The sequence below is a fragment of the Thermobia domestica genome, chromosome 5 (genome assembly GCF_964235325.1).
Source record: "Thermobia domestica chromosome 5, izTheDome1.hap1.1, whole genome shotgun sequence".
Classification (NCBI taxonomy): domain Eukaryota; kingdom Metazoa; phylum Arthropoda; class Insecta; order Zygentoma; family Lepismatidae; genus Thermobia; species Thermobia domestica.
Genome location: NC_137458.1, coordinates 49,735,952 through 49,756,758, shown reverse-complemented (window position 1 = coordinate 49,756,758; position 20,807 = coordinate 49,735,952). Strand labels below are relative to the sequence as shown.

Here is a 20,807-nt window from a genome sequence, read left to right as displayed (position 1 = left end):
CACACTCTGAACTGGGATTCATGCCAGCTGTCTTTCAGGCTTATTTCTATTGTTTCATTAACAACACTCGATTGCAGTTTTATCACATGATCCGTATTATATTTTTGTCATTTATAATAATGTAGCAATTTTATATGGAGCTTCATAGTAAAAATAATAATTAAATCACATGAACTATTTTGCGAAGGAGTAGGAGGAGGAGGAGTCTGTAGGCCAACAGCAAATCAGCGATATTTAGTTTCACGTGGCTTTGTTTATCGCAGTTTAGAGCTTAGGCCGAACAAGGTTTAGTAATGCTACACTTCTAGAATAAAATAAGCTACAGTTCTTGCGCCCTATGTAGAAATACTACACCGTCTCAAAATAAAATCTAAAGCTGTTTGTAAACGGACAAAGAAAGTTCGAGTAAGACTTGTTCAAGACTATTAAAGAGTATTTGATGAAAAAGACGTCAGCACTTAACGTCTTTTTTGTCTTGAATTCAATAGTTTTGTTTAAGAGATTTCGTTTCGGTCCTGTTCTACACAATCCAATTCAAGAGCATTCAATAGCCAACCAGCGCCCGAGTTGAGTGCAGGAAAATACAAAACAACTATGATGGTATCGTGAGACAAAGCGGCAGTTGTTGAATGCATATCTTTTTATTACTCTTGTCCATAATTATCTGATATTAAAAGTGTGCATTATAGTAATAAACGAGTAAATATCGGCGCTGGAAGATATTGTTAGTATTTTTGTTGATAATATACACGACTTATGTAGTTACAGTGGTTTTCACGCCCATAACTGTTGTTAAATTTTGAGGCAATGATAGGTATATATATTAATTTGAGAATTTAATATACAAGAGAATCGGGTGTAGATTAAGACAAAAAGAGTCAATCAAATAATATATATATATATATATATATATAGTGGTCGAAGTGAGACGGTATGCGGTGGTATGCCATACCGCTTCTGGTTTTTTAGTGATCAAAACATACCGTCCCTGGAGAGTACATGCTAAATATCTTTAATAAATTCATTTTTATACACAGTAATTGACGAATAGCTTTACACGAAGGACTTATTTTTATGTAGAAATGATTTCTAAGTTGGCACCACCGACATTTTTGTTATCTTTTTCCTACCTTTTGTTTTTAAACTGATGTGTTTTCGAAGAAATTCCTCTAGTTTATATTTTGATGTCCAATATTGAATTTTCTTTCTTATATATGTGTCGTCTTGCCTTAATACATATAAATGTTGTTTTGAGCATGGGCGGGTTTAGGAGTTGTCTGCTGTGGGGCGGATCTTCCGGGCATTTGGATTACCTCTGAAGCGAGTGAGGGGTCGGGGAGTTTTCCTACAGGAAATTAATAAAAAAAACTCGGTTTTGAGCATTTTCGAGTATAATTCTCTATAATACGACATAAAGGGATTTTCTTTTTCAGAAAGTTGTTGGTGGGGGATCAAAGTCTTTCCATGTCCGCCCCCCTCCCCCGTAACTATAGAGAAGCTCTGAAATGGTTTTCAATCATTATGTAAATAGAAATGCAATCTTTTAGTCAACATACCCTCAATGTATTTCAGTATTTAGATAACCGGCATGTCGAATCAATATCGTAATAAAACATACTGCCTCTGCTTTTTTTCCACTTCGAACACTATATATATATATATATATATATATATATATATATATATATATATATATATATTGTGTGTGTGTGTGTGTGTGACTTTTCTTGCTTTAATAAGACGTTTTGTACTGTTATTAATCTGGGATAATAGGAATTGCGTACAGATTGATAATATCCCCTCAAGCTGAAATACCTTGGAAATGATAACATGCTACCCTATTGTAATATATGCAATTATTTTATCACGAAATTCACACGTAGTATTTCGGAAGTTATTTCTTACGGTAGATACATATGCATACAGATCAATTTTACGAGGGCTTTGCCATAAGGTACAAATACCCATCCAGACATGTGCCACATATACGAAGTGGAAAAAAAAAAATAAAACACTGAAATCGAGAATGCTATTTAACAATGTCAGGGCGGGAGCGTAGAAGGAGGCCCACGCGAGAATATATCCGTAGGGAGCACGCACGTCGTCGACGGAGGTTATAGTAGAAAAAATTTAAGAATAAGAATAGTGAAATAAACTCTTTGACATCGTTGACTGGTAACATTAACTGGAATACTGAGACATTATACTCCCAGACAATCCTCTTTCATACACAATCACACATTTTAACAGTAAAATTACTGTTTATTTGACGGGCTATTTTTAACCAGTACCAAATATGGGATGAGTTTCTGAAGAAAGTCTGACGCAGATATGGGTGGTAAGTCCCAGTAGCGTAGCGTGGTATTCCGAAGTGGGGATGCCAAAGTTAGTCACTTGCGCGATTCAATATTATTGCAATCAGCCATACATAGCTATTCCGAGGGGAAATATAGGGTTATGAAAAATTTAGAAGGGAGGCCCCCTTAACTGGTGGCCTAATGGGACATACAGAAGCAAATGCGTGGATTACGTTAGAAGCCAATAAGCAATTGTCTCAGCTTCTTCTTGCCACTATCGTTATGACGAGAAAATTCGGCAGTACTCTTATTTGAGCAAAATTATGATGATCATAATACAGGAATTAAACAAATAGTTGAAAATAGACTAACAATAATGAATGACAATGAAATATTAAAGAATACTTTTTTTTTTTTTTTTTTTTAAATGAAACAAGTCAAGGTACATCAATTTCATCTCACTTTCCTTTGTGGCAGTCGGATACAAATCTTCACAATTTCGAATCGGATTATTAGGGAACACAGTCCCCTTGTTCCAAGATTAGAGGGGACATGCTCCCCACATCTCCCTGGGATATGTGCCAGTGACTGAAGGGCACAAGCAATCTTTGCGAGGGGCGGGCAGAGCTGGCTCTCTTGACCTCCAGATCGGTGACCGTGATTCTACAGAATGCTTTATGTTTATGCTTGTATGTGTGAGCACCCTCAAAGAGTTTCTGGCAACGTCACTGGACATACTGTGTATTTATGAAGAAGATTAATAATTTGCCTTTAATTACGATTAAAGCATAACCATTCTTATACTATTATTTACATAACCTATCAAAAAGACAATTAACTAACCATTTCTGTTTTGTTCTATCTCTTTGATAGCGCTCGTACGCTCTGTACAGAAACTATAGCTTAGTTTAAAATAGATAGAGTTGGAAATACTTGAATATGCCAGCGTATATCTAAAGCAAAATGTAGAGTTGCAAGGGATGAAAAGAATTAGTAAGGAAGTAGTTGCGCATGCGCATTCTACAGAAAGCAGACGAAAACCACGTTGCTTGCAGTAGGCCTGGATGCCAAAGGAACATAGCATGCGACAAGAGGAAAGACAGAAAATGTGCATCTGAGTGACGCGCATGCGTAGGGTTCTGCTTGTCACAGTAGGGGGAGACGGCGAGAGAGCGCATCCAGAAGATTGCAGCGGGAATAATTGTGATAATAACAAGCAAACAATTTATATATAATGAAATACGTATTTTTTCTTATTAACAGGGGATGCCGGGCATACTGGCGTTCCCTTACGCTACGCCGCTGGTAAGTCCAGTAGCTGAAAAAAAAAAAATATTATCATTGCTTCGTTTGGTTTCCTGTGTTCAGCCATTTCTTTAAACAGTCTTCGATGCCTGTGGACGTTGTGGTGGACAAACACCGTGCTCGTGGGTTTTCTCAGGATTTTCCCGTTTCCTCCCACTTTCTTCATTCCACCATTTCATTCATTTCTCATCATCACCGTCTCCTTTTTAGCCTAACCAGCATATCCGTGGGACGTAAAACTTAGAAGATTTCATTTCATTTCAGTCTTCGTTGCCATAGCATAAATAACATCAGAAGGCAGTCATTCCCTCGTGGTACACACAATTTTGGGGAACAGTTCGATTTTTTCTTAAGTGTGATTCTGTCATCAGTACGAAATATGAAGAATCAGATTTTTTAAAAGCTTAGTGCAGGGAACGATTTTATACCAAATCAGCACTTTACTCTTTTAACGTAAGCTGACTTAACCCGCATTTAATGTAAAAGGGACAAACTACAGGGTGTCCAAGAAGTCCTTCCCTAATTACAGAAATTGATAACTCAGGCTAGAAATATGAAACTGGTGTTGAATTGTTTACAAACTATAAAAGTTTTGGTCACATCAGTACACTTCCACATGAGCACCCTTGGTAGCACGTAGCACATCTAGGCGATATTCAATTTCCATCCACACATTAGCCAACATCACTGGAGGGATCGATTCAACGACTGTGGTTATTCGTTGCTGCAGGGTTTCAAGATCTGGTACACGTGTTCGGTAGACCTCATCCTTGACATAACCCCATAAAAAGAAGTCTAATGGGGTTATATCAGGAGAGCGTGGAGGCCAAGCTGTTGGTCCATCACGACCAATCCATCGCCCAGGAAATGTCCTATCGAGATAGGCACGGACGTCCAAACCCCAATGAGGTGGTGCTTCTTACTTACGTACTACAAAAAAAAAAAAAAAAAAAAAAAAAAAAAAATTGAGACTTGGTAAAACAGAACAAACCTAACACAGACAAAAACTTTTATAGTTTGTAAAAAATTCAACACCAGTTTCATATTTCTATCTTATTTCTAGCCTGAGTTATCAATTTCTGTAATCAGGGAAGGACTTCTCGGACACCCTGTACTTAGTGAAAATTCGATGGCGTTGCCACAAAATCAATTGACCTGTTTTCTAAATGATTTACTATAATCTTTTAAATTCCAAATGCCTGCAGAAAATTAGCAAAGAAATGCTAATATTATAGTTATTCATGCGAAAGTCTGAACTAAATCAGTACGCAGTTTCGTTTTTATTTGTTTTCATAGTTTGGGTCAGTTGTTTTAGACTCCCACCTATCAACAGTTATATAAAACATGAATCAGTACCTCTATGATCGTGTAAAAATTGTTTCAAGTTCATTGGAGACTTTTGTTGATCAGCATTACTTTCAGCGTGTAAAATTGAGGTATTGGGTGGTCTTGTTCGCGCTTTCTTTGACCCCTACACACAGCATAATACAGTTATTTTCCGTATACATGTACTTATTGTAACCCTTGTATAACATTTGTACTGATTATGGATTAATAACCCTGCACTTGTAGAGGTATAAGAACGTGGGACCCTAAATTCAGATATATATATATATATAAAGAAAGATCGCTATTTATTATCACTCTTGTTCTATGAGGATCAGTATTGAAACAGGAAGTTGCAACAATTTCAGCTATTTCCGGTTGTAGCAGGACGTCAAGGGCAGAGATGGGTCTATCCTTGAGATGCAGAACCCAAATCAAAACCAGTTTGTTCTATTGCAGTTAATATTAAAACCGGATATAATTTATTTGTACCACTTCTTATTTGAATAGAGGAATAAGAATGCAAATGGATAATATTCTTAAAACTCAAAATCCATATCAAAAAACGTTTTTCACTCTCTCTTACCGTTTTCCCTCTGATATTTCTCGACAGACTGACAGACATTGCCGTTCTATAAGCCTTCGCATACTTATGCATAGCATAGTTTGGAAATCTAAAATTACCAGCGGGAAGGCGCTCTTGCTTTCACTGTCGATAGTAGAGTGTTCTATGCCTCATAGCAGAACATGCCGCGATCTGCGATATGATCGCAGAAAATTTGCCGCGCCTGTGCAAAAAAAAATTGCCAGAGGAGAAAAAAATGCCAACAGAAAAGTTTAAAAACATGCCTGCTATGTGTAGATGTCTTAAATGGACGGATTACTCGCATAAATATAGATTGAACTGTTTTTTATGTCGTGTAAAGCGTATTTTTAAGAATTACAAGTGTTTCTTCTGCAGAATTTTTTTGAAGAATTCCTGCAGAAAACGTTTGACTTACAAGAGCTCATCGCAGAAAGACAAAGGAAGTTCTGCCATCGGGGTTGTATGTTGTTCTTAGGAAATGGGACGCATCTTTATCTTAAGCATCTTTTGTCTATTTGATCCAGAACTTCATCGTGGCTAAGCAGTTAGCGTACGTGCCCGGGACAGGACGTTTGGGCGCAAAGCCGTTTAGGCGCCAGACGTTTGGGCGCGAGGTACATAGTAAAAATCACAATTTACGACATATAAGTTAAGCTAGGCACTGAAAACTAAGCGCCAATCAAGATATATACATTTCCTACACTTCTATCTTTATCTCGCCTCATTTATCTGTATATTTTCTATCTCTATCTTATTTATTCATCTAAATTAAAGAGTTTAATGCGTTTGTGGCATTTGTTGCCTAACCTCGTCATGGATTGATTTTTCGCATGTTCACGATTCTTGTACTTCTGATCTAATGTTGATCTAATTTTTGTAATATATAAGAAAGCTAGAAAATGAAGGAATCAGACGAACTGTTAATAATTTTCTTAATGTTAAATAAAACCTATTGCTTTAATTTTTGTATTTTTTTAAAGAAAGTTAATAATTACATATTTATGAATATTAAAATTTGTTTTCTTTCGTATTACGTTTGCCAAACTCTTCTCTTCCTTAAGTCCAATAAAGAACTACCAATAAAAGATTTCAGCATAGTCGCTGACACTCTCGCCTTCGGTGCGATCGGTACCGGGTTCGATTCCCTGTGGGGGCACTCGGTTGAAAAAGTGTAACACGCTCTTTCAGGCCAGCCACCCTGAATGAGGTTTTCCTGGGTTTTCTTCATTCACATCAGGCAAATGCCGGGGTGGTACCTAATTTATAGGTCCAGGCCGCTTCCTTCCTTCCCTTTCCTCGGATAGTGTGCTCCCTCAAACGTGACGGGCTAAATGGCCTTAGATGCCGAGAGCCCAGAAATCTAAAAATCCTATATCCTAATCGAGTTGAGGGAAAGATATTTTGCATACATGGTGTCTAAGACATATTTCGCATACAGGATGTCTAACACATTGAGTTTAGGAACTGTAGTATGCCGTATTTCTGGTATCACTTCTTTTTATTAACATTCCAATATAAAAATCAAAACTTAACACACATTTTTTTCGTCCCATTGTAAGCATTTAATCTGCATTAAAGAAAGTGGCGAAAGGAAAAAAAAAAAAAACGATTTTAAAGTGAAAAATAATAGTTAAGTGTACATATATTGGTCATTTAGCCACTAGAAATGTGTTTGACATTCACACTTACTGCGTAACTACAGTAGAAGGCCTGCTTTAAGTTTTTTAATGGAATAGGCTCACTATGTATGTAATGCAGTCAATCATACGTAGTCTGGTCTACTTACATTTGGCTTGAAAAGTTATCAAATAAAAAGCACACTTAACTTTCGTTGAAACTTAAATTTACAAAATTTAATTGTTAATTCAGTTTTTATAATTTTGAAATTCCAGTATTTCTAGTATGTAAAACAAAATCCAGTATAATTCAAGGACTTCCACTACAGTAGACACCTTGTGATATCTTGATTCGAACTTAGTACTCAGCGCCTAACATAACGACTTTTTAACTCGCGCCCAAACGTCTGGCGCCCAAATGGCTTCCCGCCCAAACGTCCAGTGCCCAAACGGCGGCGCCCAAACGTCACGTACCGTACGTGCCTATGACGTAAGAAACCAGGGTTCAATCCCCGGCGAAAGTTCATGTGGTTCGATTTCCATTTCCGTCCTTGTAATTTTATTCTAACCGGAAGTAATAGGAATCTACTATATTCGGTTTCAAGATTGATTGCTAAAAGGGAAGAATTATGAGATAGTGGCAAGCGCTTTTTATATGGATTTAACATTCCAAGAACATATGCTATCTTCGCCCTTAGTTCTTATCCCTTTAATTGGCAAGCATTGATAGCATTACCATTAAAATATGTAGTTTGCTTTTATGGTTGAACCATGTCTTCCTGATCATAATTTCATAATTTTGAAAGTATTTTTGTATTGTGGTAACAAAATACAGGATGTTTATTTCAAAGCAACATTATCATAAAATAGGTCTTACGTGTAGCTACTGAGCAGCATTGCCCTGTTATAGTTAAATATCATAAGAATACTCCCAGTAATTAGCAGCAGTTTCGTTGAAATATTTTCCTACGGAGCAAGAAACCACAATAAAAAAAATGAAAAAAAAAAATGAATTTTCGCGGAATGTAGGAGATAGAGCTTCTACGATACTAAATTTGATTGTCCCCTGTTGACGAAGATTAGAAGTGTCTAAAGAAGGGACCCGCAAATTATGTATATGAATATTGTATGAAAGCAATAATGCCAATTAAATGGTCACTGAAGTTATAATTCGTGCGGATAACGCAATAGAATGCGATGTTGCTTGAGAGCAACAGTGCCAAATGAAGGGTTAACTGAAACCAGAAGTGGTAAATATTTGCTACAACTTCTGGTTTCGACATTGATTCTCGCAGAGCATAAATGGTAATACCTAGGAACTTTTATATATATATATATATATATATATATATATATATAATGAGATTTTACTGTCCCAAGAATAAGGGAAATCTTGGATGTAATGCCTCTACTGAGACAGAAAATAAGAGACATTTACTATCATCTCGGGTTTCAATATTGTTCCCTACAATCCAACATTAATAGGTAGCGATAATTGGTTTCTTTAACATAAATTTAGTGACCTAAGAATATGTTCAATCTCGCTTTTAATTGCGCAATTGAAACCGAAGTTGTGGAAATCAGTCCCTCATTTCCATAGAGCAAAAACGGCAAGAGATAGCAAGTACTTGGTTTTTGTTATATTTTCGGCATCTCACGTGTAGGTTCTGTTTCTTTCCTTATCTGCCCATTGAATCCATCTATCACTTCTTGTTCGAATATTGGAGCCATATACTTTGGAAGTCAACTGTGAAACGAAATTCATTTGCTGATTTAAATTTTAGCAATATTTGTGGAATTGATTGACTAATTGGAACGATTTTCATGATAAGCGTATGTATGATACCAAAAACAGTAGCTGCTGAGAATCCACGTCTCATATAGCCTCGCTGTTGAAAGTGACGCTGAACTCATATAAAAATAAACCAATATGATCCTTCAAACTTTTTTTTGTGTGTCTTCAAATTTCCGTGAGAATTGAGCAATTTAACATTCGACTTAAATAGAGATAAGGTAAATCACAAGAATGTTTAACTTTATTAAGTTTTGTTCACTTGATTGAAGATTGTAGGTATATTGAGTTGTGTAATGCATTCTTCTGTATGTAATTTAATTGTGTGCGCGTTTTTTTAAATTTAAAAATTAAAAGTTTACTCATAGCAGGGTGCAGATAGACTTCATGGCCCTCGAAAAAAACAAAATCTGTGAGGTTCCCTCCCCTCTCATAGCCAAGCGTAGCGGACGGTCGTCAGCATTGTTGCTAATTCCGGTTTTGTAAAAGTACCCAAAGTAAAAAAAATCGCTTCATTCCTGTATTGGCAATGAACTGAACTTTATTCTTGTCACCGAAAGGTGTGTGGAAGGTAGCGAAATCTATAGTTTTCAAGTCAAATTTTATTTTATTTAATCTCTGGACAAGTTGTGATTATTTTGTCACTGTCGGGAATTTCAAACGTGAAAAAATCCTATCATAATTGAATGAAAAAAATTTCTTTTTTACGGGTCCGAGAAATTTGTCGGGATTTTCTCGTCTCTTTTATGGGTAGCCCTGTTCGTAGCACAAGTTCATTTTCATTATTTAAAGAAAAATTTGCATTGTTTCATCATTTCTAAACTGCATTTTTTTTTTCAGTTCTTGAAAGCTCAAAAATGGGAGACCAGCCAACTGAACCAGAGAAAGTGGGCTATGATCCTAGTAAGTAGAGTTTTGAAGTTGTAATGCCTCATTATTACATTCTGTTTTATTAAAAATTTTTACTTCTCCATTTTGTCATTATTCTTTGATAAAATTGACCCATGTGTATAATGCTTTAGCTTAAAAGGAGTAAAAGACTTCATCTTTAAGACCTTTGTTTTCTTTTATGAAGAAGTAGGAGTTCGGCAGTGGCAGCCATAGTGTTCATATCGTGTTACTGTAGTGCTGTGTTCGGAGGGGATCAAATGGCATTATCTTGGTATTTACACAACACATGTATTTTCTTTTCCTGCAACAAATACACGTACGCATACCCATTTCGTCTTTATCGTTCTCTTTTATTATCACTTCTGAATTTTCCCTAACTTTCGTCCCGTTCTTCTGGGTAACTTTATAAAAATAGCTAATTTATTGAAACACAATAAACATGTTACAGAAAGAACCACATAATTTATGTAATTTCAGTCTTTCTCACCACCTTATCTGAAATTTTCTGTATTTTTAAGGTGCAAACGTATTACCATGTTATCTGTATCACTTATTTATAATCGTCATAAATCTTGAGTAAACTAAATATTTCGATTAGATAAGGGTGTTATTTTTCCACGGTAGTATGCAGCGTTATTCCAATTTAAAAGCTTCAGCTCCAGTGGAATTATGAAATCAAAAGCTTTTGAAGCTATAAAATACCACTTATATGTAGTATAACAGCTCTGTTATAACGAAAATTGAAGGCTCCGTATCTACACACACACACACACACACACACACACACACACACACAAAGTATAATTGTTAAGATGCACGTTACCTAAATGCTCGGCACATTAATAGAAAATGTCTTTTTGTTTCTGAAATCCTTACGAGTATTTAGATAAGGCGGACCTTAACAATTACACTTTTTTGAGTATAGATACAAAACCTTTAATTTTTTTTTATAACGAGTTGTGGTACTGCAGTTGTATTATCTATATATTAAAATGCAGCGTTTATGTTTGTCTCCAATCCTTTCGATAATGAGATCTCGAAAACCACAAGTGCTAGATACGTACCGTTTTCGCTGGTCGATTTCAAACTTTGGGTAAATTGTCCAGTTCTAACTGAATATTTGAAAAACGTGGTCGTTATTTCTTTATTACATTTTTTAGCAGTACACTGCAATTGTTGAAATTTTTAAAAAGCACCATACCCTATGAGTTATAAGTTCCAACACAACATAGTTGTATACAGGGGTTATATATCTCTCAGGCGGTTGTTTCATGGCCAAATTATAATGAAAAACGAAGGATACCTATTTCTCCAGGCTAAGATGAATCTATTGTTTGGAGTGTTTTGCTCAGTGAATACTATATATCACTGACATTATAATTCATTGTGTATATAATGTATTTCTTTTACATACTGCATGCAAGAAGAAAGAAAACGCTGATCATACATGAATTAGAAACACCAACCGGAAGTAGATTCAATCTTGCTAACGGTGCGAGATATTGAAAAAAATAATCGAAAAATCTCCCCTTTATGGTACCCCTTGCCGATTTTTATCAAGACGTCTTTCACTTGTGTCTGTAAAGGGCCATATATAGATGTTGTGAGAAATGACAAGGAGATTCGTGCTCTTATGTGAATGATGCACTGTGTAGAGAGCACAGGTTCAGCTAGTATAGTTCTAAAAATATTTAGATTTCATAGTTCCACTGGTGTTAAAGCGTTTTAATATGACACCAGTTTTCTTCATAAGATGGAATAAGCCAAGATATCACCGAGGAAGGGAGAATAGATACTTATCTATATGAAATACTTAATCTAGGATTTATGTTAGTTCTATGAATTGGCGCAGGTCAGTAAATTAGAATATATGGTAATATACATTTAATTAATTATCTTTAAATTATTATTATTGTTGTTTGTGTTTAATAATGTATTGGAGTAGTAAAAAAACGCTAATAAATAATTATACATGTAACACACATACAAAAAATCAAGCACTGATAAACTCGTTTTATATGTTAACTATCTTGAAAGCCAAGCCCAAGAGATAAATCTTGCACATAGTGTTATTGTTCAATGTCTGCTTTTCTAAAAGGCAGTTTGAGTTGTTTTCTCTAAGTATATAACATTTCTTATTATATTGTTTGTCTAATGTTGTATGTGTGTGATAAATTCATTTGTGCATTATTTTTGGTGTATTTAGTTCAGACAATTTAATTCCCTTTCAATTTAAAAAGACTGCTATATTTACACCAGCGCTATGCATTCTCGCACGGATAGCAACATCCTGTAGACGATGTGGCAGCCTTGGCAACCAACGGCAGCCAATCATAGCCCTACCTGCAATTACGTCATCTGGTAGGCAGAGCTCACGCAAACAGCGAGAACAAGAGGGAATCCGCGGGAAGCAGCCATCATTGGGCGCGCAGACACCAATGGATTGATTTGAAAATTATAGTAATCTTGTATCTGTCATCATCTGCGACAATTTAGATTAATAGTACATTCTTATTAATATAGAAAGATTTGTTACGATAAAGAGTATGTAAGTATGTTATTTTAGTAAATATCAACTTCTATTCCTGTGTATCATTTACTGAGGTTGCGTCTATAAGATTATGCCTTATGTTCTTTGCCACGTTGTGCATGGTGCAATATATTGATACAAGTGAATTATCAGAGTTTTCAATTAATTTTCCTGTTAAATGATGCTGCAATTTTGTCTTATTTGTCAATTTTAAGTCATTACTCGAATTTTCTTCTATGTTTAGTTAGCGGTGGAAGAAGATATCATTTTGTGATAACTTGTTTCTTCCTTAACGCTCGGAAGAAAAATTCACTTAATGGCTATCTAAAGTGATGTTTGCTCTACTTGGATTACCATCCTATGGAGTAAACGCCACATGTGTTCTCAACAATGAAATGTAATAGGTGCATAAAGAGAGGGGATAAATTTCAGGTAGTTATAAACTACTAGAAAGTAAGTACGTAATGTAACACAGTACCATAGAGAAGCAATTGATTGCTAATTTCACATTATTTTCTATGGCTAGTAATACTAATTACTACTGATGTATTTGTTTCAGATGTAAATCAGGACGAATTGATTATGGAGCAGCAAAAACAAATAGAAAAAGAGGTATGTAAATGAATATCTCATGATAATTGAGTTTTCTTTGCTGATATCTTATAACTACAGAATTATTTTGTATGCTTACTTTAATATTTATGAGCGGAAGGAAAAGGAAACATTTTGTAGTTCATTGATTAATTCGGATCTATCTGTATATGAATCTTAAACATATTCTTTCAACAGATTATTTTGCTGTAGATCAGGAGTGGTCAATCCAAGACATATGTGCAACTACTGCCATATGTACACCTTCTGACTGACGGATGTAAAGTTCCTACATATGTTTTATTTTTAAATATAGTTAACTTATTGCGAGACGAATTAATTGTTGCTGGTGCGATTTACCACGGTTCGGATGAGCACTGCTGCTTTTTAATGCATTCTTTTTATCTATGAATTTCAGATTTTCTTTAAAATGAAAATGCAGTAAAAACAAGTTGTCGAACCTAATGAAGTTCCCTAGGGCATTTTACGTGTTAACAGTCTTCAGATCATTGGTAGCAAATGTTTTGAAGTAAACAGAACGTTCATACGAGCAAGGTGTTTTCTTTAATAATTATATTAGAGTGATAATTCAACATTTACGGGGGAAAAGTGGCATATTGTGTTCTACGGATTGATCATTCCTGTGTTACACAATGCTAGAGATCTGTTATTGTTGTATAATAATATTGTTAATAGTGCCTCGTACATTGAATCAGAGGTTAATCTGTGTGAACAAATTGTTGGAAAATAGTTTAAGTAAAGTAAAGGAAAAGTCCCTGTGTTTTCAAATGTAGAATGTGGCTTCTTTGCAATCTACTGTGCAAGGAAATATCACATAATGAAACGTACATCCTGAGTTCTTATATTGCTGATATTTTAAATTGTAATTCTCTTACTGCTCTTTGACTTCAATTCTCAAATCTCTAACTTCTTTTCACCCTTTAGAATCAGGGGAAATTAATTCTGGACACCCTATCTCTTCTCTACTGACTTGATGGTCGTGTTAGATAAATTTGTTTAGAACTGTTTTCGAGCAATATGTATAAGCAGCCGTATAGATGATGCGATACATCTAACCAATGATCTGACACATTTTCATTGCATTGTTCCGCATTTCCATTGCTCAGTCTTGTGTTTACATTCCTATTCAAACCTAAATAGAGGAAATGTGCTAGATTAAACCAGTTTTTGAAACCAAACACGAAAATATGAGGACTATAGGCACGAAATTACTCATAGTTTTACGACAGAAGACAATGTACGTGAAATAAGATAGTGCAAATAGAAGAGTATACCGAAGATGTAACAACTAGTCAAACTTACCACATGTTGCGTCCTGCTATAACTTTCTAAAAAGTTTCATCTACTGTTCTCAGTAGATCGGAGTAATTTACTGGAAAAATATTAATCAAAAACACTTGAAGTGCAGTGCAATTTCCTATTCCACTCCAGAGAGTTTTGAAGAACAAAAAATCTGGTTATTAAAGTTTCGGAACGTTACCCTTCCAAATATGTACTTCATATTTCCCCAAGTCCAATTGCTCATGGAAGAAAGAACACCTATGAGCGTTTTGCTCTTTCAGAATGGCAGAAGTATGAGCTTCAAGGTAACTCAGATTTTTGAATAAAACTTTGATAACACTTAACCTAGTTTTTATCCAGATTTGTTGTAGGCTTTCTTGCTCTTAATGTAATAAGATCGATAAACATTGTTTTGTATTGAGGTGGTTTATTTCTGGATCTTCTCAACATCTTTAACATTGTAATTTGGGAATATTTTGACAACCCAAAAACACCCGAATCCTGATCCTGATAGAATCTCTCGTATACGTGATGATTTGTTAAAAATGTTTCTTTTCTTATGTATATTGTTTAGTTCAATATGACGGTGCTGTCATCGGTGATCTAGTAGTTAGCGCGTATGCCTTTGGTACACGTAGTCCAGAGTTCGATTCACAGCAGGAGAGTGCAAAAAAATTGCTTCCACAATTATTCATTTTCATTAACCATTCGTCTTCTTTTAGCCGAAAGGGCATGACTAGAACATTAAACTTAGAAAAATTGAATTTAAACATGAGGATGAAATCCATTTCGTAAGCTGTACTTGTCCCGAAGCCTATATTGTAAGCTTAATCACCGATACTTAATTGCCCATGTATATTTATCTTAAGAGTCTTCATCCCGGCGAAACTGAAATACCGCTAATTTTACAGTAATTATGTGATATTTTCAAATAGATAAAATATAATCGAAATGTGAAACAAGAGCGCCCTAGTCAATACTATTTTACATAAGAAACCATTATTACGACTCACTTATCTGCTTTCGATTTCGAGCCATTTTGAAAATCGGCATTTATTTTCGCGTTTCTAAACAGCTGAAAACGGAAAGCCGCTAGGTGACTTGTGATAACGGTACCTCACGCAAAATAATATTATCTAGGGCGCTCTTGTTCCATATTTCAATTATCTTTTATCTATTTGAAGATATCACATAATTACTGTAAAATTAGCGGTATTTTAATTTCGCCGGGATGAAGACTCTTAAGCCATAAAATAATATATAAAACTTTACCTAAAATTGTCGATGTATATTCCATATTTTACCGTATAAAATCCATTAAAAAGTAGAATTGCGACTTCACAAGTAAGATTTGTTCAGCGTAGAATAAAGTAATGATTACAATATGTGTACCTGATTTTTTTATTATCCAGCATTGAAATTAACCCTATTTACAAAACATTTCAGTCGAACTTTCTAATCATTGCTTTTCGTCTCAACGTTATGTTCCTGAATTTTGGTACTGATGTTCCTTTTGGTCACACTAATGTATAAATTATTACATAGACAGATGGTTGGCTTCATTGACACCTGTATGGGTAGACTTATCAACAAAGTTCTTTTTTAAAATCAGTAAACTGTTTTACAGTATTAAAAGATGTCAGACATTCTCCTTATTATATTTAATCTTATTGTAATAATCAGTAAATAGTGTGAATACATATGCTATCAATAATTATAATACGAATCCTGACATCTTTGAACTTTTTCCTCCCCAGATATCTGACACGATTCCAATGGTTGGTGACAAAGAAGACATTCTTGTATTGTTAGATGAATACAAAGAAGACGATGTCTACAAACAGAAAGTGAAAGACTTGAGTGGGAAATATAAAAGTATCCGAAGAACAAGGCCTGATGGCAACTGTTTCTATAGGGCGTTTATCTATGCCTATCTAGAAAGGCTAGTTGATGACAAAGAAGAGTATACAAGGTAAACGATTTTTTTTTTTTTTAATGACACACAAAGTACAAATGTAGTAAAATGCGTAAACTTTAAGTAAAATATGTTGAAATTACTAGGAGCGAAGCAAAAATGGGTGATTCAGGATGAATGCCACATAGTTCATACGGTGATTCTACATGTGAAAAATAAACCGAAAAACTCCTATAAACATGTGTTTCGATCGTTACGGAACTGTAGCATGTTGAGGACTACATCCACTCATGAATGATTATGAAGACAAGTTTGAATATTACTTAACGAAATGCTGGTAGGCGCTGTGGTGGACAGATGACTGATCCATCCTACAAGAGGTGTGGGGGTTCTCCAACAGATGGTAGCACTGTGTCGTCGCACCGGGGCAACAGCTGCATGCGTACCCAGTGTGCAATCGTGGATTGGATCAGTGAGCAGGCGTGAGGCTGTGTGCGTGTCGTGCTTGAGTGTTGTAACGATTCACTGTACCAGACTAGTTTCCCAGTATCTGAATAACACATTTGCTTAACAGTGGATTGACCGGGGCGGACCAATTAACTAGCCTCCGAGATCACCTGATCTAACCCCATTAGACTTCTGTGTATGGGACTGGTTAAAGAGGGATGTGTACGCTACGAAAGATACACGTGAAGAACTTGTCGCTCGCATCACCGACGCTATTGCCTGCATTAAAGGCCGCCGAGGTAATGTTCGATGCGCAAAACAACACACCCTCCAACACGTTGACAAGTTGGAGATGAGTGGGAGACTTTTTGAACACCTCTTTTAGGATTGATCAGTCATCTGCCCCACTATTATTCTGTCTCCCACAGCGCTTACCAGCATTTCGTTAAGTAATATTCGCACTTGTCTTCATAATCATTCATGGATGTATATAGTCTTCAACCCGCGCCAGTTCCGTAACGGTCGGAATTGTTCATAGGACTTTTTTCAGTTTATTTTCATAGAACCATCTCAAAAATTATGCCATTCCTCCTTAATCACCCTGTATAACTGAATATATTTTAAACATAATATTATAATTTGCAGTTTTTTTTTTTCCAGTCTGTAATCTTTTTAGTTGAAGATATGTTACCTAAAACGAGCTGACAACAGTATATGTACGCAACAAAACAAATGAATGCGCAAGCAAGCAGGATAATGCCGTCTAGCAAGTAAATTTTATTTGAAATTTAGGTTATTAATTCTTCAGTCATCTATATTTATTTTAATTCAAACCTCACTTTAATTCGAAACTTATCATCATATCATTAGCTTGGAAGATGACTGCAAATCGTAGCAGATGATTTTTTTTAAGTACTGGTGTTTTGTTCATAAGAAAGATTCTGTTTTATGTTGAAGTTTATTTTGTTTTACATAAAACACTCACTTTCAGTTACATTCCTGGACTTAAGATGATGAGGGCGAAATCGAAATGTATTTTATTGCGTATTTTCCAAATTTGAATCAGAAACTATTATATTCTGTTTAGAAACTCCGACTTCCTGTGTGGACAGGCCTAGTACGGTTTTAGAAGTTCAAAATACCACCATTAAATTCGATACATTCCATTTGGTATGTCATGTTTTTGTCTTAAGGTGAGTGTAAAAGTCAATAGATTGCAGCACGCGTATCCCCTATTCGCTATTCTTATTTGCTCTATTTTTCAATAATAGTTTTCGTAAACATTCAAGCACTTGTCATATCTCTGCACTAGCTTAGAAATTGCATCAGCATAAAAATCTCCCGCTTGTGCCTTGAGCCATCCTATGACCGCATCTTTCAGCTTCTGACACAGTCATATAACACAGTCTTGGAAATTTATGGAAATTCATTGGAAAGCTCCGAGATTGTGAAACGTCGATTTTCACCAAATTTTCCATCAATTTTCTGAACGAGTTCATCAGTAGCCACTGATGGCCTGCCACTCCTCTCTTCGTCATGAATGTTTGTTCGTCTACTTTTTAAATGAACGAACCCATTCATGAACAACTCCTTCACTCATCGTACTTGGTCCGTACACGGCACAAAGTTCCCGATGAATAGCTGCTGCCGAATGTTGTTTTGCCGTAAGAAAACGTATAACAGTTCTCACCTAGCACTTGGTGGGGTTCTTTTGTTGCAGCTCGTATTTTGAGACGCTACAAAAGTGGAATTAGTAATCAGACAACCTTCACTCTACCACGGCTGGATGCAGACTGATTACCGCTCACGTCTGTGCAAAGATGTAGTGCTGCTCCCATTACTTCACGCAAGTGACCAATCGGAGACAACTTTCCGAACGCACCTCGTACATTGAAGAGATAGAAGCTACATGCTTTCATCTGTTGGTGATATTCGAGCCTTTGTTTGCACTCACCTTGAGACTCTATATGCAATACAAGCCTACTGTACGGATTAACGGTAGTGTTACCGTAACTTTGAGTAAAGTATAATGTTTCTGATAAACACGTTATAATGCCGAATCTGTATCACGGTTCAATAATATATTTATTGAGTTGTAGTATTTTTGCTCTACCTGAATGAGAATTTACACAAAGCTATATTAATTTTAAAGATAACTTATCTGTGATAAATCTAGACCATGAGTACATAACGTTAAAATCAACAATAGTAGAACAGTTTTTTTTTTTTCGTTCTTCATGATTATTATTACTTCCCAATAATATTATAGCATAATCTGACCCATCCTCGTATAAAACAAAATTTTTACTATATTCTTATGGAAAATACTAGTTTATTAATGAAAAAATATCTGGGTATGTAAAGAACATTCTTGACGCTTGTACATTGCTGCCATTAGATTTAGGCATAGGGAAATGAAAGTTTAGTTTGTTAAGTCTAGAGTACGGCGTAAGTAAATATAAAGTTATTTCATGTATGTAGAAAGTTAATTTTTTTTAAAAAAATATTTCTTTTATAGGTTTCGAGATCTAGCATTTAAAAGTAAGGAGTCTCTTCTAGCTTTAGGCTTCCCGAAGTTTACAGTTGAGGATTTTCATGATACGGTAGGTAATTAATATGAAATACTTTTTATTTTATTACTATTGTTTAGAATGTGGTTATACTTTGACAGGAAATATAGTTTTAACGACTCGGACTTTGATAAAAGGATATGTAGGATACATAATTCAAATAAAACTACTTGGCTCATTCCACGTCAAATCGCCCAGAAAAAAATCCCAAATCTCACCCTCCGATTCAGATTTTAATGGAACTTCGTGTACTTGTTAGCACTACTATTGTATGAAGACCTGTAAAATTTTTCTTCCGAAATCCTAATAGTTTGTGAGAAATACGAGACCAAAGTTTCATAATTTCAGGCATCCCGGTCGTTCTCGAGGCCATCTAATATTTCGTAGAGCTTAATACAAAAATTCATATCTCAGTATCTAAGCAATGTATCACTTGGAAATTTCTACCCGAGGTTTATGTAAGTCTGTAGAGCTAATAATAATAATAATAATAATAATAATAATAATAATAATAATAAAAAAAACACCATCAAGATTGCTGTTCATTAAGGGTGAAAAATGCACCCTTGCACTTCAAAATAGTTAATTTTTTGTGTAAATTTCTAATTTTACATAATCCGCATTATCGCTGTGAGGCGGACCAATTACCTTGCCGCTCTTTTTTTAAAATTGAACCTTAAGGTATGTTCTAAGAGACTGTAAAATAAAATTAGTGGTTTCTTGAATGCTTCGGTTAGTAATTCTCGTTTGACCCTTCAAGACCAACGCGCCAGTTTTCCTGTCATCTGTAAAGTGTTATTGCCATTGATGCAAGCAAAGTATTGGCACATCATTGCTCGATTCACTCACACAGGTCTCAAGTAATTACTAAGTATACGTGTTGTTTGTGTTGAAGTGTGTTGGGGGGGGGGAGGTTCAGAGAAGCGGGATAACCAGGCTAGAAACATTCACTTTCGAAATTTTATTAAAAAAAAAAAAACTGTTTGCCGAACTATTAATATAATCAAAGTGAATTTAATGTTAAAATTGAATTAATTTTCCAAATCTACAGTCCATTATCTTTCAAATAACGTAGAAATGAAGGCTATATGACGGTCCGTGTGTGTGTGAAGGGGGGGGGGAGTGTACCGGTTTATTTTTCGATTGGGAAGACGTACTTTCATAAACGTAATTTACAAATAGGAACAACAGGACCAATACAAAGTACAGATCAAAACTCAATTTCGTACTTCTTTTTATCAACATTTACGACAGTTACATTTTAGTCTTCAAAACGAAATAAAAATAATATTGAACTTTTCCACTACTTTAAATTGAAAATTTATAACCAAAGAAATATGCAAAACAACTTGTGCATGAAATCAATTCCTTACCTCAGCATATGCCAATCACAGTGATTGGATTTCACTATTTGAGACTGAAGGAACTTGCTACTTCGTTTAAGCAAAACGCAGCCTATATTGTTCCTCCACAAACTGAACCACCTTATCTGAGAAATAATATACTCTTCCAGTATCTTTAGTAAAGGGGGCGCACACAGAACAAGTAATATTGGATATCGGAACATGACACATGTCGTCTTTTTTTGCAGAAGGCCAGTAAAAGGATGGAGCCGGTCCAAAAGGGTGCATAAACTTGA

The 20,807-nt window shown here is 35.4% G+C and overlaps 1 protein-coding gene across 2 annotated transcripts in view; it reads left to right on the top strand.

Moving 5' to 3' along the window:
- LOC145685916 (ubiquitin thioesterase otubain-like) overlaps positions 1–20,807 on the top strand; it is a 62,266-nt gene that overhangs the window by 1,903 nt on the left and 39,556 nt on the right. The window contains exons 2-5 of one of the 2 annotated variants that reach the window (XM_081758681.1): positions 9,763–9,825; positions 12,903–12,955; positions 15,994–16,208; positions 19,117–19,201. In XM_081758681.1, the coding sequence (XP_081614807.1) occupies positions 9,780–9,825; positions 12,903–12,955; positions 15,994–16,208; positions 19,117–19,201 (399 nt within the window). In that variant the 5' untranslated portion in view covers positions 9,763–9,779. Of the gene's footprint in view, positions 1–9,762; positions 9,826–12,205; positions 12,362–12,902; positions 12,956–15,993; positions 16,209–19,116; positions 19,202–20,807 lie in introns of those variants that run through there. The other variant, XM_081758682.1, reaches the window with a different exon arrangement.